The sequence below is a fragment of the Thamnophis elegans genome, chromosome 8 (genome assembly GCF_009769535.1).
Source record: "Thamnophis elegans isolate rThaEle1 chromosome 8, rThaEle1.pri, whole genome shotgun sequence".
In the NCBI taxonomy this organism is placed as follows: domain Eukaryota; kingdom Metazoa; phylum Chordata; class Lepidosauria; order Squamata; family Colubridae; genus Thamnophis; species Thamnophis elegans.
In genome coordinates this window covers 14,989,490-15,017,063 of record NC_045548.1, presented here as the reverse complement: position 1 = coordinate 15,017,063, position 27,574 = coordinate 14,989,490, and the positions used below count along the sequence as shown (strand labels likewise).

General features: G+C 35.8%; 1 protein-coding gene across 2 annotated transcripts in view; it reads left to right on the top strand.

Moving 5' to 3' along the window:
• Positions 1-5,660: 5,660 nt before the first annotated feature.
• ATP9B (ATPase phospholipid transporting 9B (putative)) overlaps positions 5,661-27,574 on the top strand; it is a 147,832-nt gene continuing 125,918 nt past the window's right edge. Inside the window, exons 1-2 of one of the 2 annotated variants that reach the window (XM_032222525.1) lie at positions 5,661-5,844; positions 17,889-18,062. In XM_032222525.1, coding sequence (XP_032078416.1) covers positions 5,804-5,844; positions 17,889-18,062 — 215 coding nt within the window. In that variant the 5' untranslated portion in view covers positions 5,661-5,803. Of the gene's footprint in view, positions 5,983-17,888; positions 18,063-27,574 lie in introns of both variants that reach the window. The other variant, XM_032222524.1, reaches the window with a different exon arrangement.

Sequence of the window (27,574 nt, the reverse complement as noted above, 5' to 3'; positions counted from 1 at the left end):
CAATGCTGTTGATAGATTAATAAACAGTACATCCAGTGGTATGGCAAATTTTGCAAATGAAATCAAAAGTGCAAGTATCCATTACTTCTTTCGTATTTTTGATACTCAACGCTTACTATAACTGAATGACATACTGAGATTTAAGTATAGGTGTCTTTTTCCAACCTACAGCAACTAAACTGTGCAGAATTTCAAATCAACTTTAAATCTATCAATAGCCTATTTGAATTAGTAGAACATTGAATATCAGGAATCATTTTCTATCTATGGCAAAAGCCATGCTTTTGGTACTTTACCTATCTTTACACATCATAGAAAACAGATTACTCTTATTAAAAAGAATTTATGTTTAATTCTTTTCCTCAGAATATCAATAAAATATAAATGATCCTGTTTTATATTGCAGTTTATTTAGAATCCGCAACATAGATTAAACTAAAACAGAACAGCTGATTGAGTCATTTAGTGAGTTTCACATCTTAGTGGCAATTTAAGCACGGGCATAACTCTAGTCCAGGGGTGACATCCCACATGCCAGATGCATCACACGCTGGCCACCCCACCACCAGTTTAGTGAAGGAGAAAAGTCACAATACGTCACATGATGATGTCATGTAAGCTTAACACCCATACTCTAGTCCTATATACTAAACTAGGGGTGTCAAACTGGAGGCCCGTGGGCCGGATTTGGCCTGTAGGGTGCTTAGGTCTTGCCCATGGGGTTGTCCTAGAAATAGCAAAGGACCGGCCTGAGATGTCAGCCAGCGAAAATGGAGCTTGAAACGTGCAGACCTCCCAGGCTCCATTTTATACCGTGACGACCTCTTGCCATACTCTGCCAGTGAAAATGGAGCTCAGAAGGGCTGCATGCATTTCCCCAGAGGGCAGCAGGAGGCCATCATGGCTGAAAATGGAGTTTAGGAGCCTGTTTTCACTGGCGCTTGGGCCTAACCCTAACGTGACACAAGTGACGTCAAACTAGCCATGCCCACCCCGGCCACATCCACCCCGGCTCCCAAGGTCAAACATAATCCTGATGCAGCCCTCAATGAAATCGAGTTTGACACCCCTGCTCTAAACACTATATTAAGTTTCACTAAAATGAATTTCTATGCTATAGAAAATTGCAAGTAAAATATGAGTGAACTGATTTCCTTTAAAGTGCATTATTCCTTTCTTTCTTTCTTTCTTTTGCTGGAAATTAGGGAAGGGAACAACTTTGGATCAGAAAAGTAAGCAGATTTCAATCAACCAGAGTTGATCTGGATGAATCAAGAAAATGTGCTTCCAACCAGTGTACTTCTGTCTCTGTCTCTCTCCCTCCCCCCCCCTCTCTTTCTTATCCTGGGTCTGAAAGTGGAATTTAATTGGTTCAAAATTTAACAAAATAATAGAGCTGTGGGAAGAAGTTAGTTGACCTCCCTTTCCTAGTCAGTGTGAACTTAGATGGTCTCTCGGAGAACAGCAGTCAACACTACTAAATAAGATCTATAACAAGTCTTCCCTTGCATAGGCATCTTGCATCTTTATCAATTCAAGGATGAAACTAATTTTTTTGTTTTTTTTTAGGATGAAGCAGTTAATTCTGCAGTGGAATGTGGTATCTAGCACTCCACCCCAGGCATACTAGCTAAACAATCTGAAGCAGGAGGCAAAAGAAAACACCATAACTTATCCAATTGAAACTACAGGGGAGATTAGGTAGACAGAGTAATTACCTGAATTGGAAGTTCGCCAGGACACCAGGGCCTAGCAAAGATATACTTGCACACTGTAACATAGGGTGTCTTAATGACTGCATGTGGCCGAGATCTGAGTTTTGCATCTGCTACCGCAAGATGTCAATCCTTTCCAGTCTTGTCTTAATTTAAGAATTATATATTACAGCCAAATCATAGACTTGCGTTAGCAACATTTCATAGACCCTTCTTCAGTGTAATCAATGTAAGTAATTTACAAGATAAAAGAATGTTAATAGCAAGGACTGTATAATTTGTGTGGCTACAAATTGCACCTGTCTTTCACAGGATGAAAGAGGCACCGCTGTGCTGCAATAGCAGATGAAGCGCAAGGTCAAGTGTAAGCACTTGTGTTTAACACAAAGCTTCTGGAAACATCCATCCGACTTTCAGGGAGAAGTGGAAATTATAGCCAACAAAGTTATTATAAATAATTGTTGTGTCTTCTCTTCCCAGTAGGCTTGATAAGGCAGTCATAATTGAAACCTAGAAAATATTAATTGGAAGGTGTCTTACGATGAGTCTTTTGCAAATGCAGAAGTTTTATACTTTTGCTTTATGACTTTTCAGCTTAGAGGCTGGTTGAATGAATGAACAGCATGAAATGCTTAGACTAGCTTGTATATTATCCAGGAAGAGAAGTCTCTTGATAAATTGCAATCAAAATGCAATGGAATTCTAGTGAGTTATCTACTCATGGTTATCCCCTCCATAATCTAGATCAGGGCTGTCAAACTCGTGGCCTGCAGGATAGATGCATCGCACTAGCCATGCCCACCACCACGCCCGGTTTAGCAAAGGGGGGGGGGGAGTCGTGATATATCACGTGATGACACGAGTTTGTCTGCCCTAATCTAGATTATGAATATGAGAACTGGGAGAAAATAAAGAGGAGAGAAATAAACTGCACTATATGATATAAATAATATATTCCTTTAAGAGTTATGGGATTGCTTTATTCACAAAAAACAATTTGAGAGTAGAACTGTACAATCTGGATCCTAGAATCTTATATGACCTCCAATGGCTTGGATTATATTTTATTAATGTGATTTAATAGTATCTGCCCTGGCCTTACATACATTTAGGGAATTATCTTTGTTTCCCCCCCTTCCCCAAAAAAAGATGTACACTCAAGGGAAAATGACTTTCATTTCAGAAAAAAACCTAGCATGTTGACTTGTCCTTCAAAGGGATTGATATGGATATTTGAATAGGAGAGTATGATCCCCAAAATATAGGACAAATTGTAACAGTGACAAAGCATTTCCAAGACAACACTGGCAAATTAATTTTATGAAGTTGCAAAAAACCTCCAACCTAGTTACAGTTGAGGTGAAGTAAACTTGAGATAGGTTTATGTGTTATGATGACAAACCAATCTTCGGTTGATCACTTACCAATGCAAAGTAGTTGGCCAATTGATATTTCATGAGTAAAAGCTAGTAACCAAAAGAGAACCGGGTAACAGGAAACTCCTTAGTATTGGGATAATACCACTTTGGGGTTTTTTAGGGTGATACACACTGAATTTAAAACAAGACACACGGAGGGAGGGATGGAGAGTATACCAGTTGTTTTTAGGCAAAGTTTGTCAAATATAAGTGCTACAGCCTACTAAGAAAAACAATGCACTATCCAATTTGTTCTAGATATATGGTGCACAACTGCTGCAAAAAGGATCCAGAAGCCAGAGATGGTGGCTGAAATGAACTGGGTTATAATGTGGGAGTTTCAAACAGGCAACAGAACCAACCTCAAAGATAACGGGGAGAAGGCTAATCAGAGGAAATTTCAGCAAAAGACTTAGAAACTAAATCACCTTGGAAACTGCAGTGAACAGAAAGGAGTAAAATAAGAGAATACTGCTATCACATTTGTTCTGGTTGTGTAGCATTTGATTGGGTTGAAATTCGGGGGGGGGGGGATTAAGTGTTTATTAACTGAGGAAGACTTTGTTCAGCATACTGGAACCAAAAATTACCTTCAAGGTTTTGGCTTCTTGTATTTGCTTGAGGGGAAATTTAGGGGAAAGCAACTGAGAGCTTATTAGATGGTAAATGTTATTGTTCTTAGGACCACTTTTAAAAATGGTCCATAAACTTAGCTCAAATAAGTAATCTTAGAGGAGCTTGCTTTGATTACACTGAAGAGTTAATCCACTGAAAATGCCACAGGAGAATACATGATATGCCTTCAGCAAATCAGTTCATGATAGTAGAGAAGGGGAACAAAGTACTCTGTTTTTTGCACAACCAGAAGAACATTGGGAGATACCTATGAGTTGTGTGCATCAATTCCAGCAAGATAGCACGGATAGAACACTTGTAGGAAACAATTTACTGTAATGAAAAGTGAAGTGTATAAATAATAGTGTCTTGATTATTGTTATAATAGAAGATAGAAAGTCAGCTGGCAAGACCCAACTTTGGTTCATTAAGAATGCCATACAATTATATTGGACTTTTGTATTATTAATCTAGAATTTATGATGCCGAGACATATTTCAAATACTTTTTAGCTTCACGATAAAAATAGTCTTGAGTGAGACTAACAAAACATGGAAAGGAAAAACAGCACAACTGATCTTTGGAATCCTGCATTTTGGTATAAATAATACTTCACTCAAAAGCAGATCATCTCAGGACAATCTTCAAATGTTCGTTTTTTGTGAAGAATAAAAACAAAAACAGCAAAATACATACATTTTCCATTGTGTACAAGTTGAAATCAATTTCCTTGGATATAAATTTTTAATGAAATTGACTGAATTTCCTATCAAGTCACTGAAAAGAAAAAAACAGATGGCACCTCAAATTGATTCGATATAAAAATAAAACTTTGGGCATAGTTTATCTTTCTTAATATCTCACCCTCATACCTCACCATCTTGTTATATTAGCTGCAGCACTTTGCTTTAATGTCACTTTGTTTATCCTAGCACTAAAATAAGCAAAGTATGTGTTTCCCTACCAACACCACACACACACACATTTTGGTTTTGATTCATAATCTGAAACTTCTCCCCATTTTACTGTTCCAAATTTAATTTAATTTATCAGTGATTGCCCAAAAATCACTGCTAGAGAGTCCTGGGGAGTGAGAAGAGTTGAATGCCTCCTCTCATACTTTTCACTCAGATGACATACGGTACTACATGCAATAACGCTTCAATAATAAGATCGGGTGAAATGCAACCTTTATCAAAAGCACCTCGGGATACGTAGCTTGTTTAGTGGTTTGGGAAAAGTCTGCGTATCTCCCCCCCCCCCAAGAAATCTACACAATGCAAATTATACTGACGATCACATACATCTTAATGGAAATCATGTCACATCTCGATCATATACAGCTTGCTGAGGTTATTAAGCATTTGATGAAGTGTGTGTGTGTGTGTATAGAGATTACAAACTCCAGAAATCTCATACCACAAACTGAAGGTTGAAGTACGTTTATCAACTAGCTTTCTACCAAGCCCGCGCAGGAGCGCAGTGTAAATTGTCCAATTCCCACTGTAAAGTTTATGATTCGTTTCTTTAAAAAAAACACCATACATACTACCAACTTCCTTGGCGGCTTACAAACTACGATGAAAATACGGCCAGTTGTATATAACACGCAGAAATAACTACCGTGAACAGCCTGAGAAAATAGCTTTTAAGCCCCTTCCCTCCCCCCCTCCCCGGTAATATGTTGCCATTCTTGCTCAGAAACATAGGAGAGCGAGGCCTCCTCCGTGGAGGGTTTGTACGACTGCGCTGACCCCACGGACTTTCGCTTTCCCTTCGCTTGCACGCCTTCCCAGCTGGTCCCCGAAGCCCCGCGCGCCCGCCTCACGCGCTCACACGAGCCCTCCACCCACACGGGCCCGGGAAGCAAGACCGAGCGTCCCTTCTCAAGCTGATTGGTCAGGATACTCCGCCCATTTTCCTCCTCTGTCCCCGCCCCCTCGCCTCTCCCTTCCTTTCTTCCCCGTTTTCTCCTCTCTCGTCGCTTCGGCCGGCCTCGAGTCTCGACTGCGTCACCGGCGCACTACGTCTCCGTGACGTCACGCCGCGTCGACGATGACGATCCAATCCCTCCGGCTGAAGGCGGGAGGGGAAGAGTGAGTGAGAGAGCAAGAGAGGGGGGGTGGGTTGGGAAGAAAGATGGCGGATCAAATCCCTCTGCACCCGGTACCGCGCAGCACCCAACGGAGGGCGGCTTATTACACCAAAGCCTCGGCCTCACAGAGGCATAACAGGTACCGACCGGAAGCAACATGAACGGAAAGGGAAGGAGAAAGAAGGCGTGGGGGGAGTTGTCGTCAAGGAATACCTGGGGGAGGAGGTTCGACCGTGGGCACAGACCAACTTGAGTGGGGCGAGGAGAGCTGCTGCTTTTTTCCCTTCCACCCACCAAGGCGTGAAATGTCCTTGTGTCTTCCTGGAGGCCAGGACCCTGATCATTGGGACTCTCTGGGCCTTTGGACAGCTGCATCTGAGCAGATGTGGGGTGCTGGGGGAGGGGTTCCATGGGTAGGATGGTTGTCCCATCTGTCCCGAGAGGAGTTCTTGCTGGTCCTGTCACAGCAGCCTTCAGTTTGTTCAATATGCAGGTGTCCCTCGTAGACCCTGCTTCTTCCTCTCTTCTGCAGCATCAAAGGCTGAACCCCAGAGTCATCTTTCAGATCTAGACCTCAGCCCTTGAACTTAGAAAGATTATTTTTAAAAAAATACTTTTTATGCTTGCCCAGAAGCTTCTGGCTGCCAAAACTCTCTGGGTCTTAAGGAAGAAAAGTTTGAGGACTCCTGATGAGTTGCTCCTATGAGTTCTTGGTTCTTTTCACTTTAGAAAGAAGTTTGTGGAGGGCCAGAAGATTTACAATAGTCTTTTAGCAGAAGGCACTAAGAATTAAGCCATATCATTTACCCTCTCTAAACACAAGCAATTTGTGCAAAACTGTGCAGTGTGTTAGTGTACTATGGGATTTGAGCATTATGTATTTGCTTTATTCTAATGAGAATTTATTTGAGTGATTCCTAGCTTTCTCTGTTAACTGCAGGAGTTAAGGGTGCTTGCAAGAGAAAGAAGTTTAACTAATTCTCCACTTATTGATTATGCAAATAGTTTTTTTCTTTTTTACAAAATGTTAGCCCAGTTCAAAAATAAGAGATTTACTTGGAAGATGGTTTGGCAGCATCTTTCTAGGAAAGATTTATTGGGAGCATTTTGTATTTGTATTTTTGTATTTTGTATTTTATTAAATTTATATGCCGCCCTTTTCCCTGGGGGGACTCAGGGCGGCTTACAACTCAAGAAATTTGAAACTTCTGTTAAGAATGCATATTTTGTTAAAAGTGATTTGCCTTTTGAAACAGGTGATATTTGTAAAGGCACTGGCAGATTTCTTTTTTATATTCTAAAAACAAAGCTATTCATCACTGCATAGAAAGATAAGAAACGGAATCCATATGTTTGACTTGCTTTGATGGCTAATCAAGATTTCTGCTTGAAATAGACGTATTTTTTTTTCATGACTAAGATTGTTGATACAACTGAAGCTGAAATATTCTTGGATGAAAGTTTCTGTGATGCCAAAGTTTTAATTACTCTTCCTAGCATTTATGTGGATGAATACAAATTGCAATACCACTAGATTAATAGACAAAAATAGTTTCTGTTCAGTTTACCGTAAATTTGTTCCAAACATTTGAGCAAGTTCCTCAAATTGCTTCTATTTTTTATTGGAATGTATTACTGTCTTTACACATTTAATGTAACAACTATAAGTTTATAACTAACATATTACCACAGATTTTGAAATTGGTTTAAAAAGACATGTCCAACCCATGGCCCACCACAAGCAGTCCTTGTGAACTACTAATGCTGCCCCACAAGATTGTAAACTTTTAAAGAAAGTTTGTTATTCATATGCATTAATTGTGCTGTATATTTTATATGAAGACAATTCACCTTCACTCAGTGTAGCCCAGGCAAGCCAAGAGGACACCTGTGGTTTCAAATGTATAACTAATGAAAAAAAATATGTAGAAAGAAATCAGAGTTCCTAACTGAACAGTATTTTTCCAGTGGTGTTTGTTTTTGTGACAAATGCATGGCAGGGAGAAGCCCTTGCTCCTCATGTGGCCCAGATGTTACAGGCCATTGCTTGGGTAATCAGACCTTTGCAGATGATATAATAATAATATCAGTAATATGGGAGACTTCTACTTTACCAGGCTTGAAACACATCTACAGGATTTGTTCTTTAGACTTGTTTATCATTTTCATCTCTGTGATGCTTCCCCATAGAAGCTGATCTTGTCTTCCAATTGCATTTGTTGCCTAACAAATAGCTTCTAAAAATAGGGACTTTTGGAAACAACCTCTGATAAAATAGAAAGAATTGCAAATAGAAAATAATCAGGGAACTCTGATTGGAACATCCTTAATGTAAGAAAAAGAGTGTGTATTTGTAATTCACATAATGGTGAATCATCTTTGATTCTTAGGCTTTGTAGACTACTATTTCAGAACTATGAAGTGAAATATTATGAGACAAACTTTAGAGAATATTAATACTGTATCTCCAATCTGAATACTTCTACAAGACTAATATATGAGATCTTAATTGCTTGAGTATTTTTTTTTTCAAAATAGAAGTACTTGATGGCATTTGAACATTTGGTTCAATTTGGCATTTAAACTACTAAAATTTCTTCTATCACTACCAAAATGTATTGAAAATAATGTTTGGATGAATACTGAGCCACATTTTGCTGTAAAACAGAGATATAGCATTCTGACATATATATTTATGGCAGACCTAGAACTCACAATCTCCTGATATTTGTTTCTAGAGATGCAGCTATTATGATTCCAGATTTAGTTATTTGTATTAACTCATACCATACTTTTAACAGCTTTGATGTAACTATGATTTTGATTGGCTGAGAAAGTAATATCTTACTAATGCCTTTACATTTTAACATAGAGATTTAATTCTATCAGTACGTAAAAGTAGAATAATAAAGGATTTTAAGATGTTATTAATTAAGAACATCAAATCCAAAATCTTGCCCCACACAGGAAACCAAATTAAAACATTTACAGTTCTCCAATCTCTGCTTGAATATACCTGATGAAGGACTGCCCTCTGAGTACTTTATTTTCCTTTGCCTAATTGCTCTCATTATTAGCAAGTTTTTAAAAAATATTCAACTACCAGGATCTGCTTTTCTTTAAGTTAAGATTATTATTTTGTGAAGAGAAAAGGTATTGAACTGGCTGTTTTCTATGTGTTATCATTTGAGATATTTGATGATTGCTGTTATATCTTCTCTCAGTCTTCTTTTCTCAACATAAAACCTACCCATTTTTATCAATCTCTCACCATAGTACTGGTTGCCAACTAACAGCCAAAAAATAATTTTGTAAAAGAATTTTAGTTACTGTTAATATATCCCTCCAATTTATATCTTAGCTTGTACTAGGAACTACATGTTATTAAAATATAAATATTATACTGTTCTGACCCCCACCTTGCCTGTTCAGAAACCAAAGCCAAACAGAATGTTCAAAGGAATGTTTTTATCAGTCCCGGCTCTTGCTGGCTGCGAGCCCAAAATAAACACAGATAAAAGCTCTGGCAAAAGTAAACTACTGCAAAACAGGATTATATAAATCAAATCACTTATCCAAGTGCTTTTTCTCGATGGTTGCAAACAAATGGAGAACTTGACTAGAACAGAAACGGAACGTTGACTTCTGCGACCAGAGCATGGCACCATCAGTCTTTTATCCGCAGGAGGAGATCCTAACAAGCCACAGCTGCTCATTATCATCTCCTGTGAGTCCTCAATTGTTCCTTACATGGTCAGCCCTTCTCCTGTGTGCATCCTGAAACCACTCACAGGAGGTTTCTGTATCAGAGTCTGATAGCAGCTCCAAAAGCTCCAAAGGCTCCTACCGAGCCACAACATTATACTATACAACTAAAGGAAATGTATTTAATTTAACTGGGGTTACCATTTTTACTGCGGGTTTGCAATAATAAAGGAATAAATAACTTCCAGAAAGGTACTAAATGATGAACTTTTCTATATTAGTATAAATTCTGTTGACAAACTATTGTTAATAGCTCTTAAAGCATTCCTCTACTAAATTCCTTGAATTTTAATAACAAATGAGGGTTGTTTGGTATTGCATTTAGAATAATTCTGCATTTATTTGTCATATGTCTTTAGAAGAAAATATTATTAAAGAAAAGGGACTATGTTTTCTGATATTGATTGATGTGATCTGCATATTATATATGTGTTCTGATATGCTCTGTGAAATCAGTGGAAATGACAGCCAAATTTCCTATATTTCATAAAATGGTTAAAACATAATATTTCAGAATATATTTATTGACAGGGACTTTAGAACAAAATAAAAGCAGTTTTCTATTGTTATTACTGATCTTCTAGTTGAGGAATGATGAAACTTTTTAAACTATACCAGTTGAAAGGTCAGAGTCACTCTGTGAGTGAGATATATATTTTTTAAAATTTGATGAATGTATGCATGAATGAATAAATAAATAAACTTTTAAATTCCTTAGTACATGTTCATAAAATTACTAACTATTGTACTTAGTTATGCATTTCCTTTCTTTAGGTAAGAGTTAATGCATTTTGCAATTGAGAGTCAAGTCTTAATGTTTCTGTTTTTGTTTTGTATAAACCTTAGATCCTTATAGATCTCTTTCTGAAAAAACAACAACACTATTTTCTCTTCTTTGAAAAATCTCAAGATCTTAAAATCTGGGCCAGTCATCTAACTGTCTTCTATGCCTAATAGAGAACAGAACTTACTATCACCCGGTTTCCAGGCCATCACCTTAACTACTACACCAAACCCCACAAAACAAGTGTTGTTTTTTTCCTGAATCTTTCAACAGATTTTGGTATTAGCAGCCTGGTATAATTATCAGTAGCTTGCCACTAAAGGTACATGGACACTAATAGGCCATGATTCTAAAGGTATCAAATTGCATTGTATGCTGTGAAATAGGTATGAAAAATAATCTGAAAATGTGGGCTTGATTGTCATCCCCATGCAGGTGATATTCTGTTGTTTTGTTTTGTTTTTAAATTGAATCTAGCTGAGAGATGGGTTTTTTTTCTAAATCACTGTGTGATATACAACATAAACTTCATCAAGACAAGTAAAATTTGGTAATGTTTCGCTTCCCCTCCAAGAAACTTCTTGGAGGAGAAGCGAAATATCTTAAAAAACAAAACAAAACCATAACACCCAGTTGCCTCTTGAAAAAAGGCACCTTTGGGACAAGCCATGACCTGGATGACTGAGAATCTCCGCAGACATTTAGCTGTGCACTAAGAATATTGAGAACTTCAGCTCGTTTTGACAATCTTACATTGATTCATGGGGTTATTCATGGGCCAGCATTCACTTTGATTCCCATCAGAATTATTTATTTTAAATTATTCCTAATTTTTGAAAAATTATAATATGGAATGTAAAAAACAAAGCAGCATAAAATAGAACAAAAACATGAACAAATATTAATAAAAGCATGCATACAATAATGTTGACAGACATAGTATAGTCTTGCTTCAGTTTAAAAATTAGCTCATGGTGACATCATGGACATGTCCAAACTTATGGAGGTGATTTACTATTGCCCTTTTCTGGGATGCCTCTAGGACTGGTATTTCCTGGACTGCCATCCAAGTAATAACTAGGTCTGATTGCAGTCAGCTATCTAGCTGGACAAATATTGATAACAATACTACAAATTCACAACACTGTAATGTCTCCTGAACAAAACCCATAATGCAGAGACTTTACATTCTGCATCTTCAGGAAGTGCAGGGGGGAGAGTTTACCCAAGCCAATCCCAAACCTTTTTGAACATGTATTGCAATATTGCACAAATATGCAAAATAGATGGAAGCTGCATATGTGACCCTGCTTTTGTTATTTTGATAAATGCAATAGGATCCTATAGAATAAAATCTACAAGGAATAAAATTTCAAAATTAGAGCAAGTAAAAAAATATTGCAATCTATAGAATATAGTACAATAAAATTTCCCTTAATTACAGTGAACTAGTAGACCTACTAAGGTGGAGACTATCTTTCTGATTATCTTATTGATATCTACAATTTATTTACACATTTGTACATCATACAGATTGAAAGACTAACAGCTTAAATGAAGTACAGTATGCTAAATTCTTCTCACCAATTCAGTGCAGGTACCATTTTATGGGTGGGTTAATTGTTGAATAATTGTCTGTCAGTTTACTTTTAGAACTGATCACAAGTCACAATGTTCAGTTCAAGAAGTTAAACCCAAACCAAATAGACCCCATTACAGTGTTAAAGTGGACCGATTGTGTAATTTTTCAGTACTCTGTTGATTCATTTTGTATTGTATCTCTTTTAGAAGGAGTGTGCTTCTACATAGATGCCCTTTAAACAGGAGGAAGAAAGGTTAAAAGAAATGGATTTGTTCTTTTATTTTCCAGTTCAGCAAATCTGTTTATAAGTGCTGACTTTCTGGATGTTGTTTCCGAAATACACTACTTTAGAACTCAGGTTTAAAGGTTGTCCTTTAAAAGTATTTCTGATCTAGTCTCAAGCATTTTTGATTCCTGTTTTGTTCTTAAATATGTATGTGATTCATGCTCATGTTTATTGCCTGACCTTATTTAAATCTTTCTACATCTTTAAAATATCTTTTATTTGTTTATTTGTGTTTTTTTTTGTAATTGATATCAAACTACTTAAACCTTAGACAAAAATAGTAAGCATTCTCTAGCTTCATATAGTTAAGCTTTGTCAATGTCTTTGTATGAATATATTAGTCTATTCTCAGTGTATCTTTAAGATCAAAATAAAGATTATGTCTTGTTTTCTTTTGGTGTTATCCACAAAAGAAGTAATAAAAAAGATACATCAGTTTATTGTTTCAGTCAATAGAATTGTTTCAGGCCCTATGAGTCAGAATTATAACATATTATTCCAGTTCAGTGAAGAATGCTCAAGTAAGAGGTGTGATCTCAGTTTGTATTAATGATAGCTTTCCTGATAAAACAGAAGCACATATTATAATAAATTAAAAGGCTGAAGGTTTTGAAGACATGCATTTATCTATATGGGGTCCTGATATGCTTCAGGTATGCTTATATTGCAAAATGTAAGGTATGAACTGTAAAACATGGATTTCTTTCTTTGTTTCTAGAAGTACTAAAAAATATCCTCGTGATTATAGAAATTATAAATTACATATACAATCTGTCATATATGATAGTCCACATGCTCTTGCACAGAAAATTTAATGAATGGTATATACTACCTCCATAAATATAAATTTAAGTAACTGGCCCTAAAAATGTAGCATTCTGTTTGTTATATTACTGGAGAAGTGTTATTTATAATCTGTGAGCCTTTTTCTGTAGTACAGTGGTGTTACGTATGACATTTTTATTTCACAAGATATATGAACAGATAGCTATTGCAGCAAGAACTTTGTGCAGTCTGCCAGGCGATCAAAATAATGTATTATAATATAAAATAAATCATCATAGCAGATTTTTTTCAATGATGTGCTCCACTTATTAGCATTGAAAATAGCTTTATATAGGGACATTTTGTGTACGATTAATAGTTAAAGTCCATGTTGTGGAAATGAATCTATGTCATAGTTTCTCTTAATAAAACATAGAGTTATTATGTTCATTACACATCCCCTAACAATAGCAATAACATTTAGACTTATATACCTCCCCACAGTGCTTTACAGCACACTCTGGGTGGTTACAATGTCATGATATTTCTCCTAACAATTTTACTAACCTGAGCAGGATGGAAGGCTGATTTAATCTCAAGCCCTGTCAGAATCAAATTCCAGGCTATGGGCAGAGTTAGCCTGCAATACTACATTCTGACTGCTGCACTACCAGGGCTTCTCATTCAGCCAGATATTCAGACTAGATTTAGCATTTCTGTCTACCTATGAAAATCCTTTTCAAGAACCTGGGATAGTTAGATATGGATTAAATTTATTTGCCATTTTGTCTAGGTAGCTCCCAACTGTTAAAGGAAGAAATAAAAAGGAAGTTGTTTTTTTTTAAAGTAACATAATAAAAGAACAATAAAACAAACAAGGAAAAAGAAAACAAAGAAAATACATTGGGCTCATGAAGTTCAGGCTTATAATCTCTGGATATCTACATTTTAGATGTACATGTATGATATGACAATCTGTTGATACTCCCCTGTAGATTAGAATAGAAGGGATAGGAATGGAATGGGAGATTGGATACACAAGAAATTTGTCTCCAGTGCATAAGCTCTCAGTGTACATACGAACAACAAAGTAATATAATCATATTAATAGGAGAGAGTAGTAGAAAAGATGAGAAGGAATCTATAATAGTAATGAATAGTCTGAATCATGAGTTTGAAATGATTTCAGAGGAAATATAGGCGCAATAGGGACCATTGCTCATGTTCTTCTAACTGCTCCATGAATCCGTTTTGAAAGGATGACATTACCATTGTCAAATTCTCGAACCAGATCGGCTGTAGAGGTAACCTGGAATCATCTATGATTGTTCTTCTTTTAAAAAGAGGGTTTTTTTTGTCTTTCCCTAGCACAAGTTTTCCTATTCAAATAATCTACATTCTACAATGCTTTCATAAGGCTGGTGATGGCATGATCAGGGATAGAATTTGCTAGATCCTATTGACAGTTTAAATCTGCTGAGGGCACTTTCTACTTCTGGTCACTGAACTTTGGACTTGGGCTCTCTGAAAAAAAATACATTGGCTTGTAAAATGTTTTAGTTTTGATAATGGAAATCTATCTTTCCTATTTCTAACCCCTGGAAAAATAATATTTTAAGGCAAAGAGACTCTGCCTACAGTAGTTTGCACAGAGTTGACTTGTCAACCAGATTTATTTATTTATTTATTTCCCAAAATATAATCAGTCCCTCAGGGTCTTCTGTGTTCCTATTATTCTATGACGAACAGACAAATAAAATACCAGAATTTTCCATGTGAAAAGTTAGTAAGTCTTACGAAAAAAGTGGGAGGAAGCAAGTGGGAGAAAGCTGTCAGTGTGTGCACCATCCCAAATGAGAACTAATTGTTTATCTTATTTTATATAAAATTGTCTCGGTCTTAGAAATTGAATGGTCCTATAATCAGAAGTTTGATAGTTGTATTTAAAAAAATCTAAAGAAATCTTCTTCATTTGACTGCTGCTTTGAACTTATTGGAGAAGCAATTAGATATAGTTGTAATAATAGTTACTTAATACAATATTTGTAGCTGCATTTAAAGTTTTGCTGTTACTATAGTTCATGCAGTAATGTAAAGTAAAAGAACTTTTAAAATGTAGACATAGAGTGGTGATTGGCAGTATTTATTGTCTAAACCAAGGGTGGGGAATGATGGTCCTTTTATGACTTGTGGTCTTAAATTCCCAGAATTCCTGAGCCAGCGGTCTAGAGGCACATTTGGAATTGTGAGAGTATATGTGGGACTCACACTCAAAATGGTTGCCATGATGAACACCTATTTACAAGAAAGCAAACAAGTTCCCAATTGCCACCTAACACATAGCACCGAAATTACTATGCCAATAATAGTAAATAGGCAATAAATTCAACACCAGAAGCTGTTGCTTTTCTTTGCAAAATGCAAGCTTCATGTTTAATTTTTTCATGTTTTTTTAAAGTCATGTATCTGAAGGAATCATGTTGCCTTGTAATTTAATGTATTCTTTAGTTATCCTTTTAAAAGCTTTTGAAAATAATTGTGTATAGATTTCTCTGCAGATATTTAGATATAATTAATTTTAAAGTGGCTATTAGAATCTTTTAGTTTTTTAGAATGCTTTTTTATTTACTAAACTTTTTTAGCAAGATATCTCTCTGATTTCATATAAGTAGTGTGTTTTTCATTCTTATCTATTTATTCTAGTTACTTTTACAGCTTTTTTATTTTATAACAAAGTTTTTAATGTTACACTTAATTGTCACTCATAAAAAAGCCTCTCAACCAATTATCTAGTGTATAGGACACTAGATTACAAAGAAATCAAGGTTATTTTGCTGTGAAAAATCCATTATTCATCATTGCATTGTTTTTAAATACTGTTCTAAAAATTTTTTAACATAAAAGGAAAATTGCTTTTGGAAAAGAATAAATTGTCTGCCAGTTGAAAGGCTACATTTTGAAGTCAAGTTACTAAACATGATACTTGTTTGTTATCTCAGAAGTTGTTTATGTATATTATTAGAATAGCTATCTTGGTTTTAAAAAATTTTTTAAATAGGAGATTATTCTACAATGCATTATTAATTTTCATTCTGTAATTTCTGAAAGAATTGTAAGATATGTATGGCCTATCATATGAAATAAGAAAACATATTTTTAGCAAGTACTAAAGTAGAGGCAACATGTTAACAAAAAAATTTTTTAAGCATTATTCATTTTTGGCAACTAGAGAGAAAGAAGTTGAAAGTTAGCATTTGTCCTGCAAACCATGTTGAATTTTTTGCTAGAATTCAGACTTTTCAGAAGTTTTATATTAATGGGACAACAATATTAGATTCAGTCTAATGACTGCACGATTTACAATTTCCAAATTTGGACAGAAATATAGTGAAAGGCAAATGGACAAGACTTTTTTCTCTCCTTACTTCTGTTGTGCAAATAGTCACATTGAAGTAGGTCAATTCGGAGAATTTCATCTATGCCAGAATTCTGCTCCCACAAGAATAAACACAGTCCTCTAGAACAGTGGTCTCCAACCTTTCTGGCTTAGTGGATCAGCAGGCGACAGCAATAGCAGGGAGGGAAGAGGGGATGGTTTTGTGTACGCAGACATGCACTCATCTTTCATGAATGCAGCTTCACCCGCATGCACGCCCACCACTTCTGCAGCCTGGTTCCAAATGGCCACCAGGCAACAGACCAGGTGTTGGGGACCCCTTCTCTAGAACAATGTTTCTTAAACATTTTGTTCTCAGAACCCCTTCTCAAACAATTATGGAAGATCCCAAAACAGCTTTTGTATGGGTTATATTTATATTTGCTGTATTAAAAATTAATGTATTTGGATAATACTTAGTGTATCATATTAACACAGGTATTTTTGGTGAAAAAAACTTTGTAACAAAAACTTAAGTATCAGGCAAATAATGTCAATTTTGTGGACACACCCCCCCCCGATATCCAAAGTCTGTAGTAGTATAATAGATTCCCAGAAACCATTATCAACAGACTTGCTGTTTCCACTGTTAATACACTGTTACAATAAATGAATATGTTTCAAATCTATTCTATAATGAAAATACTCTGTTCGTTCACTCATTCATTCATTCATTCATTCATTCACACACCCTTAATTTTTTATTAACCAAAACTCCAACTCTGATGCTAGCACAAAGACCTTTTTGTAAGTGGGGAGACACTCTTGGATAGGAGAAAAGAGATTGTTGTCTCAGTTGTTTCTGCTGCTTACTGACAATTCTCCAGCCTGCATTACCTATCTTAAATTTAATGTCTCAAATTGAAACTTTTATTGTCTTTATAAGAATGAAAAATGTAATTGATTGTATAAAATTATATTTTATACTTTTAAATATATACTTGGATTTCTTTCCTTTGTTACTGTACATGGTGTCATGTGTAAAATCACAAATATAGATAATGCAGACTTGATCATCCACAGGGAGGTCGAAGTGGGGGAAGTGTCAAAGCATATGAGGATGATATGGTTACACAGACATTAGGATGCCAGCATGTTATTACAGAATTTGTATGGCTATGTCAACCTGTATGTATCATCATTTTGGCATAATTGAGTGCCATTTATTGTAGATTTTTAAAACAAGTAGCACTTTTTTCCAAGTTTCACGAGTTAGGGAATATGTATTAATACATATCACTATTCTTTTTTTACTGTTTATTTTTACCTTGCTGCTCCGGCTCAGTTTATCTAACATATTAGGTATTTTCAGGAGTCAATGTCAATCCTCTGTATAAACAAGGTTGCTTTCCTTGAACACCTTTTCAGCATGACAGTATTGGATTTGTATTGCATCTTAATTATTTTATTTGCTTTAATATTAATAGATACCCAATAGAAGATGAGCCCTCTCACTTGGATGAGATGCCTCTAATGATGTCAGAAGAAGGCTTTGAAAATGATGAAAGTGATTACCATACATTACCAAGAGCAAGGATTTCTCAAAGAAAAAGAGGTTTAGAGTGGTTCATCTGTGGTGGCTGGAAATTTCTTTGCACCAGGTTTGTGGCTAATTCTGTTGGTTTATTTAAATGTAAGATCTCATTTCTGCATCAGATTGAAAGAAATACAAATTATTTTAGAAAATTGGTTAAAGAAGTGTTTGTTAGTGTAAAGATTCATATATATTAAAATTTCTATGAAATCCATAGAAGTCAGATAAACTAAAGTGGTTAGAAAGAATTTCCATTAAATTCAAGACAAGAATTGGCATTCAATAGCTTCGGGGAAAATCATTACATTTTGATGGAACAAGGTCTTGGGAGGTAAATTCCAATCATGATGCCTTATTGCAATAAGGATATTATCTTCTAAAAGTTAGGTGACTCCCTTAGTTTCTTAAGTTGGCCCGTAGTTGTCTGGTGCTGCTCCTTTCATTAGATATTTCATTATCAGATGTTTGTCAAATGTTCCCCAATCTTCAGTTTCACATTCACAGTATGTTGTTAAACTGCTTAGCAAGGAGTGGCTGTAGACCAGTAACTGTGCCAGAATGGTGAATATGTTGCAGAAAATGACAGGCTTTAGACTTCTCAGGATACAGGAAAAGTTTATTTGGCAGCCAGGCTCAGAAAGCTAGCCCATGGCTTAGCATTGCAAGTTCTGAACAACCTTCATTATCGAAGCACACGTTCTTATACATTCTCAAAAGCATTGCAACACGGAAATACTTAACACATTTCTTAGTGGTTACCTTGAGGAGGAAGCCTTAAAAGGATATGGGGTCTTCTCCTTTTGTTTATGGAATACGTGTCATTAACGAACTTTAATTGAACCTTGGACTTTTGACATAGGCTTTTGACATAGGGACATCTTGTGGTTAGGCACTTGCTTCCTGTTCTTTTGCAAGCTGCAGCTCTGCCTATGTGGCTTTAATATAGAAGTAAAGGGGCTCTAAGAGGCTGTCCAGCCTGACCCAGTAGGTTTCACACTTAATGTCCAATTCTTACTTTACGTCCTGCTTTAACATCTTATATAAATTATAAAACATCAAATCACATCAATGGAGCAGATTTAAAGTCCCAGATTTTAAAAAAGTAGTTGTTCCTATATTAAAAATAGATTTCATGTTACCCTTCAAATAATTTATATTTTACTTAAGTAAGGTATTGTTTAGATGTCTTATTGAAGAACAAGAGCATAAGTTTAGATATCTAATTTTGAGACTGTTAACAAAAGATAAAAGTAGGCTTCAGACTGACTGAAGTTTGAGAAGAAAAAGTTACATTGTTTTGGTAATAGTACTCTGTAATTTTTAAAATATACCCTTTATAGTAATGTAACTAATTTCCACTGTTTATTTTTAACTTTTCTTTTTTAAATATATATTAGCTCTACCTATTTTCATTTGTTTAAATTACAATAGGCAAAATTCTTATTTGCAGGTTTTATTCCTAACTTATTTTTATGACCTGAAAAGAAAGATGGCAGTACCCTTTTACTGATATTCCCCAGAGTCTTAACACTAATTCACTAACAGTGGGTAATATCTTGAATTGATTGATGTTGGAGAAAGGGGAAACGTAAATTCATTAACTGATGATAAGTTAACATTTCAGCTTTAAAGGTTAAAAAGTACATGTAACTGATGACTCTAGAATGAATACAAGTTTAAATTATCTCCTGGTACTTTCCTGTCATTTATAAAGCTCTTGTGTTGAATGCTTATGCTTGACTTCAGCAGAGTCTCTTGAGTAAATTAGTCTTACATTGTCAGGAGCACTCTTATTTTAAGTTTATATTAAAGCACCTTTTGCAGTAAAGAGCTGTAGTAATAGTTTGCTAAAGATCTGGGTATTTGTTTTTGGATCACACACTAGAAGTGATCCAAGTGATTTGATTTCTACATGCAAAATTTTAGTCCTGTACACTACTTTCCTCTTTCCTTTTCCTCAGGAATCTTATAACACAAAGAACTATTAAATGAAAAAAGCTGTTGACATATTTTGTTTCCATGACTATTTTCTAAAATAATGTAATAATTAGAAAATGTTTAAGATAATTGTGATCCTTCAGATGTTGGTGAAACATAATTTTCTACAATCAGCACCATCATGGTAGTTGCAAAGGTTCTTGGATGTTTCAGTAAAGCCCACAGTTTTTCAACACCTAAACTTGAACATGTTAGACAGTAAACCTAAAATAAAAGTTAGGAACAAATTGCTATTAATTCTAGCCATCTTCTCCTATAAAATTATTCTTTTGTTTCCTTATATTCTTTTTCTCTTAAATGTCAAGTACCATGCATAACTGTTTTGTTTCTTATAGAAAATGGGATTCCAATGTTAATATAACACTGTTATTATTATTTAACAAACTATATGTCATTGATAAATGGACTGCAGTGAAGCCAGCTTCTGCAGATTGATAAAAACATTGAATGTTGTATTCCCTTTGCTAAACTGATATATATGTCAGTCACCTAGTTTTTCTTCTTAAGATCAGTACTTGCAGTTTAACAATTGACATGAGAAAAAAAGCATTATTTGTTCGAGCTTTTTCTCCTTGCAATATTTAGGAGAATCCTAAGATAGTCTTTCTAGGTATCTTATAAGATCTGATTTGCAATTGTTGGGTAAAGTATTATATCCATGGCAGCAATCTAGTACACATAAAATTGGCACTTCCACTTTGATTTACAGGTAGTCCTCACTTACCAACATGCAGTCATGAGGCACATGTCGTATCATCATGCCAACCTACAATGGATATGTGTTCCATGATTGTAATTCAGGCACTGGGTGATCAACTCACAATTATTGCATTGCAGCATCCTATGGTCACTTGATCATCATTCGCAACCTTCTGCTGGCTTCCCTATTGACTTTGCTTGTTGGAAGCTGGAGGGTCGCAAATGGTGAGCATGTGACCATAGGATACTGCAATGTTATAATTGTAAGATGATCTCCAAATGTCTGAATTATAATCACGTGATCACAGAGACCCTGTGACAAATACAACTGTGGAAACCCATCATAGGTACCCCATGTTCAGTGGTGTTGTAACTTCAGTTTCTGAACAAATGGATGCGAAATAAGGACTACCTCTATATGTTTCACAATTTACTATCCATGTGATTGCTGGGCTCGGTTGAATTGTTTTAATCCATACAACTAATTTTAATTTAAAAAAATGAACATGTGGATGCTTAGCATTGGCTAAATCATTTTTGTCTATTGGGCTTTAAAAGTGTCTTTTTATATATTTTATTTTAATGTTTTACTTCAGAAAATTAGCATTTTTAAAGAGTCTTCTCCCTATCTGATTTAAATGAATTCTTTTTCTTGAGATTGGATAATTTATAAAAAGAAAGAAGATCTTTCTATTTTAACTGGTCACAGAAGAGAAGTTTGGTTTATTTGTGAATTGTGCAGTGTTTATTGTGTGCAGTATTTAGTGCATATATTTTCCATCAACTGTACCATAATAAAACATGCATAAAAGTATTCTCTGGAATGAGTATTTAATTGAGCAATTGTTTTGCTAAGTATATTACTTATAATTCTTTTTATATCAAATCTCACCTTACTCAAAATTTGTCATATAACCATGTTGGTTTCAGTGATCTGTAAAGCATTTAATTTTCAGAAAAATGCATTATTTGCAACTTATGTTTATAACTGTTAAATCCTGTGAAAATAATGAGTGTTTAGCTGTAATTATTTCTCTTCATTTTAATTTGAGCATTCTCTTTTAGCTAGAGAAATTATAATGCATGTAGATCAATACTCTAGAGTTCTTTGGGCTGGATTGATTTTTTTTTCTCAAGAGATTTACATTCCATTTCTTATAAAAACACTTTATCCCTATTAAAATGATGCTACTGAATGGCATTTCCATTTGAAATGAAGGGAATACCAAATACTTGGATTAGTTTGTACTCTTAACATCGCCTCTACGCTTCTGTTTAAATGCAACGTATTTGTTGTGTAGAAACATGACGGTTTTAGTATCAGATTTATTTAATAACTTCTGATTTTTAAAAAAATGCAATTTTCAAAACCCAAACTGGGGAACGTATTTTTCTTTCTTGTATTTATCACTCTAAAAAGTAATACACAGATTTTAGCAAGCCTATTTGGTTTCCCAGAGGAACCTTCCATTATGGATCGTAGACCATACTAGAATATACAGAGCATACCAAAAGTTAGGCTGCATAGACCAACCATGGTATGTTTTACTAATTCATATTTTTCATGTTACTATACTTAGGAATGTACAAATATTGTGCATTAAACAAATAAGAAGAAGAAAAGGCAAACCAAATTGAACAGTTAGTGTAATTTATATAATAAAAATTGCTATTGGGCCTGACTTTAGGTATACCCTGTATATGCCTGTATACATGAGGCAACAAGGAACTGGCCTAATAGTAAATAAAAACAAAAGAGCTCTCTACAATGTTCATTGAGATATTATGTTGTACAGTTTGTTTTAGTAAAATAAAATACAAATAATGAAGTTCTGGTTTGTGCACACTGCTTAGGCTGCATTTTGGCTTTCAGATAATACATACAGATTGTGCAAGTATTAAACTGCTAAGAAAAGATGCTATACTTGCCCTTAGCCAAAACACCCAGGAGATATTGCTGCATAAGCTGTTAACATTTTTTTTGTATTTTATGCTACGTTTATGTGTTTCATATAATGGTCCTGGTCTTTGAGCATACTGCACATAAATAGATAAACTAATAAATTTAAATATATTGAACTATTATATAAACAGATTAAATAGATTGAACTAGGGAACTCTTGTATCTTTATGCAGCTGCTCTCACATTTTGAACCACTTTCTGAATTGTGGATTGGAAGTGATGGAGTTTTGGAGGGAGTGGGAAATCTGTTGTGTTTCTTCATAAGACAGATATCATTGGATGTTATCCATAGTTTTCTGCACTAAGTTGACTCCAATGACTTTTTTCCCCTGTAGAATTAGCTGGCGTTAGTTTCAAAATGTTCCATGTATAAGTTTGCGATGACAGGTGAGGGGTGATCCCATGGGTGCTCCTTCTATCTGTTTGTATCTTTGTCCATTATAAGAAACAAAACCTACAACCCAGTGACCTACTCGTGAGGTTCGATGTCATATCCCTCTTCACCCAAGTACCTATAAAAGAAGCCTTGACAGCTATCCAGAACAAACACAACCCCCCTAAACACATCCTGGACCTGACCAACCACTGCCTAACCAACACATACTTCATCCATAATGGACAAAGATACAAACAGATAGAAGGAGCACCCATGGGATCACCCCTCTCATCCATCATCACAAACATATACATGGAACATTTTGAAATTAACGCCTTAGATAAATCTGAACACAAACCCAAACTCTGGCTTAGATATGTTTATGACACTTTCGTGATTTGGCCGCACGGGAAAGAAAAACTGGACAACTTCCTCACACATCTCAACAGCGTACACCCCAAAATACAATTCACTATGGAAATAGAAGCAAACAACCAACGTCCCTTTCTGGACATCCTAATCTATAAAAAACCCAATGGCTCCCTAGGATACACCATCTACCGGGGAAAAAAACACACACCAACTGCTACTTAAACGCACAATCCCATCATCACCCTGCACAGATCAACTCTGTAGCCAAAACCCTCATCTCCAGAACCAAACGCCTAGCCGACAAAGACCACCTGAAAGCTGAATTACGCACTCTTACAAATGTATTAATCTCCATCGGATTCCAAAGAAAAACAATTACCAACCTAATCCAAGGGAGACTCCTCCCAAAAACCGAGGCACAGAACAAAACAACGGCATCACCCTCCTCCCTTACATCAAAGGCACCACAGATAAAATAAGCAAAATTTTCCATACAATATCAATATCAAGACAGCCTTCAACACTGGCCAAAAAATAGCCAACATCTTAAGAAACCCCAAAGATGAAGTCCAGCTAGAAAACCAAGGAGTCTACAAAATACCATACAAAATCTGCCCTGCAACATACATAGGATAAATGAACAGGAGAATAAATGCACGCATCGCAGAACACAAGAGCGCAGTAAGAAAAAAACAAAAAACTTCCTTTTCCAGCACCTTAAAGCTACAGGACATGAAATTAATTTTGAAAGAATCAGGTTAATCTCCAAAATTGAACACTTCAACAAGACAATAATTATGGAAGCTATCAAAATAGAGAAACAGCCCCACAACATGAATAAACGTGATGATACCTCCCGCCTACCAGACATCTGAAAACCAGCTCTAGTCAACAAACGAGCCCCACCCACCACCCAGGCCGTTACAACACGAAACAACAACGGACACATAGCCAGCACCAATCTACCAATCATGATACAACCACACAACCAATCATTCCACCTTACTGAAACAAAGCCAACATTCCACACACACACCCCAATATTTCTAGAAAGGCGGCAGCTCTGACCACGCTTTAAGCCCCAAAACAATCAAAGAAACATCATGTTAAAAAGAACACAACAACATTTCCATGCAAAATGAAAGGATTTATTTTGTTTCTGCATGGAGATGAGCTAATGATGCAGGTTTTCAGAGTATTGAAACCCATTTGCTTGTAATTAATACTTCAACATTGAATTGTCAAAATCTATAATTATTTCCATCACTGAGACCTCAGTGCATCTGAAGGCTTAAAGTGTGCTTATCTTTAAGTGCCAATCAGCTTTTCTTAGAAACATCACAACCGCTGAGCTGTGCCAAACTTTGTTCAAGAATTTGTAATGTATTGTTAAGTTGATTGTGTTACTTGCTGCCTAAGTTTGTAAGGATAGATAGGAGGGAGAAAAAGGTAAAGGGGAAAGGTTGCATGATCATCCACCATTTATGAAAAGCTCTTCATTCAAAATTTTGTGGTTTGTAATCTGAAGTGCACAAGATATTAAAAGAACTATAGTGGAAGTATATATGTGTGCCGCTTTAATTCAGCTTTTTGATTCCTGGCAACTGCATGGACTAGTTTCTGCAATCTTCCTGAGAAGGTTTTTTTCAGGAAGTGGTTTGCCACTGCTTCCGTCCTAAGACAGAGAGAGATCAGTTACTAGCCCAAAGTCACCCATCTGATTTGATACCTAAGGTAAGACCAGAATTTATAGTCTCCCAATTTCTAGCCTGATGTCCCAGGCTATTCTCATAATGCTAGTAGATATTACATAGTTACGAATTAATTTTATCCAACTCACTGCCATGTTAAAATCCTATAATGATAGGGGAAATCATTAAATATATTATTTATATGATACATAGAATAATGTTTAAGACTATTTTAATAAGCATCAGATACATAACATACTATGTTATGGTTTTTTTTTATTCCTAATTAAAGTCTAGCCTTTTTATTGCAGTGTTCAAAGAAGCTATGAATACTGAACAAATATTGAGAGTGAGAACAGAGTTTAGAAATATTTAAGCTCCCTATAAAACTCAAGACAACCTGGATCATTACACTGTAGATCCTACTGCTTTTACTTGCTTAAATTTTAGGTTTTCCAATAATATGATAACTTTTGAAATTTTATAAGCTCTTTATAACAAAAAAGTATCACACTTCTTTTTTTTTTTCATTTTCACCTATTTCATTTCTAGTAACATTCAGTGATAATATGCTCAGAATGAAAAATGTATATTCAGAACTGCAATGTTAACTAAATAATTTCTTTCATAAAGGAAGTCATTGTCCTCTCCTGCTTATCTGATCTTCAGAAAGTTCAGAGAGACATTTTTTTTCTTTTCCAGCTTTAGCAACGAATATTTCTATATCTAACTCATATTTCTAAAGCTTGAGTTAGTTGTGAAAGAATATTGTTCACCTATCTGAGTTCATATTTATTTGCAGATGCTGTATACAAGTAGATTTTAATATTTGCAGATACTGTATACAAGTAGATTTTAATACTCTCTCATAAGTAATAAGTAGGTTTAGTAGAAAAGCAAAACACTTTATTATTTGATTACACTCTAGTAATTATCTTTTGTAATTATTTAATTATAAAGCAATCAATTGATTTGTTTTCATTGTCTTGTTTACTTTAATAATGTTTAGCTTAAAATCACTATAAAATATATTATTAGCTGTTAAATTTTGATTTTGAAAATATCTGTTATCAAGCCCCAAGTTCAAACCAAACTGAATGCAAATTATATTGGGTTATTTGCTCATGCAGAAATCTAATGAAATCATTCATCATCATTTGTCTTAATTCTGTCTAGTTTTAGCCTTGAATTTAATTTTATAATGAAATTTACACAATTTATAATTTGTAAATTTAATTGTGAAATAAATTTATAAAATCAAAAATTAATTCATATGAGAAAAAGAAACTTGTCATTCAGATTCTATAAGCCTGTATGTTCCAGGAAGTACGAGGCAAATGCAATAGAAACCATTTGGAAGGTTATTATGCTTTAAAAATTATTCTGAACTATATTAATATGCAAATTCCATTGCCTCTTTGAAGCAGCTGTGTCTTTTTTCAGGCTTTCATTAAGGAATTGACTTCTTAAAGCTCTCAAGTGAGCAAGACTATTCCCTACAGATAATTTTTGAAACGTTAGATTTGCTGTTATATTTCAGCCAAGATTATTACTACTCAGTACAGTATTACTTTGTCCTAGTATTATAACTAAGGTGACCAGACGTCCCGCTTTTGGCATGATAGTTACACTTCCTCACAATTTTTCCCGCGTCCCGCAATGTTTTAAAAAAGTCCCGGTTTGAGTGGACGAAAGGGCATCGGCAGTGCAGCCAGGACCCGCTGTGCGAGGGCGAGGAAAGAGCAGGGCGGGGCCTGAGGGAAGCCGGAGGGAGGGGGCTCGGAGGGAGGGGGAGCCAAGATGGCAGTGGCTGAGGAGGAGGAGGTCTCGCGGCCGCCGCTGCCGCCACCGCCGCCAAGGAATTGCAGGATGATAGTGGCTGTGCGCCGGGAGGACGGCCTGCGGGGCTGGAGGCTACATGGCAGGTATTGCCGAGCACTGACTAACAGGAGTCGCGGGGCAGACTGGCCGAGCAGCCTTGTGTACGCAGCTCGCCTTGTTGCCCGATGGAGGCTGCTGGCGCTGCTGCGCCTCTGCTCTGCAGCGAAGATGCCACTGCCACCCCCGCTGGCTCTTCACACCCGGACACCCGCTGCCCAGGAGCTGCCCGAAACTATCCTGCCCAACCACCAGCTGCACCGCAGCTGACTCGCCCCGAGTGGGCTAGAAGGCTTTGGGCATCCAGGCGGGAAGACTCTAGGATGACTGAGAATCCCCCCTCGAAATTATTCCGGGTTATAATTAACAGCCAGGTTATAAATGGCATTGCATATACAGGAACTTTTCACTTCTGTTAGCATTGTTTCATGCTCTGAAACACTGACCTAGAAAATTGTAAACTTTTTGAAGTAGTTATAAGATGGAAGGAAAGTAGAAATATCAGAAATCCATTGTATCTGTCTCAATGAATCTCTTGTGAGCCAAGGTTAGTATCTTTTTAACTGTGGTATTGGGTTTTGACTGACTTGATCAAGACTGGG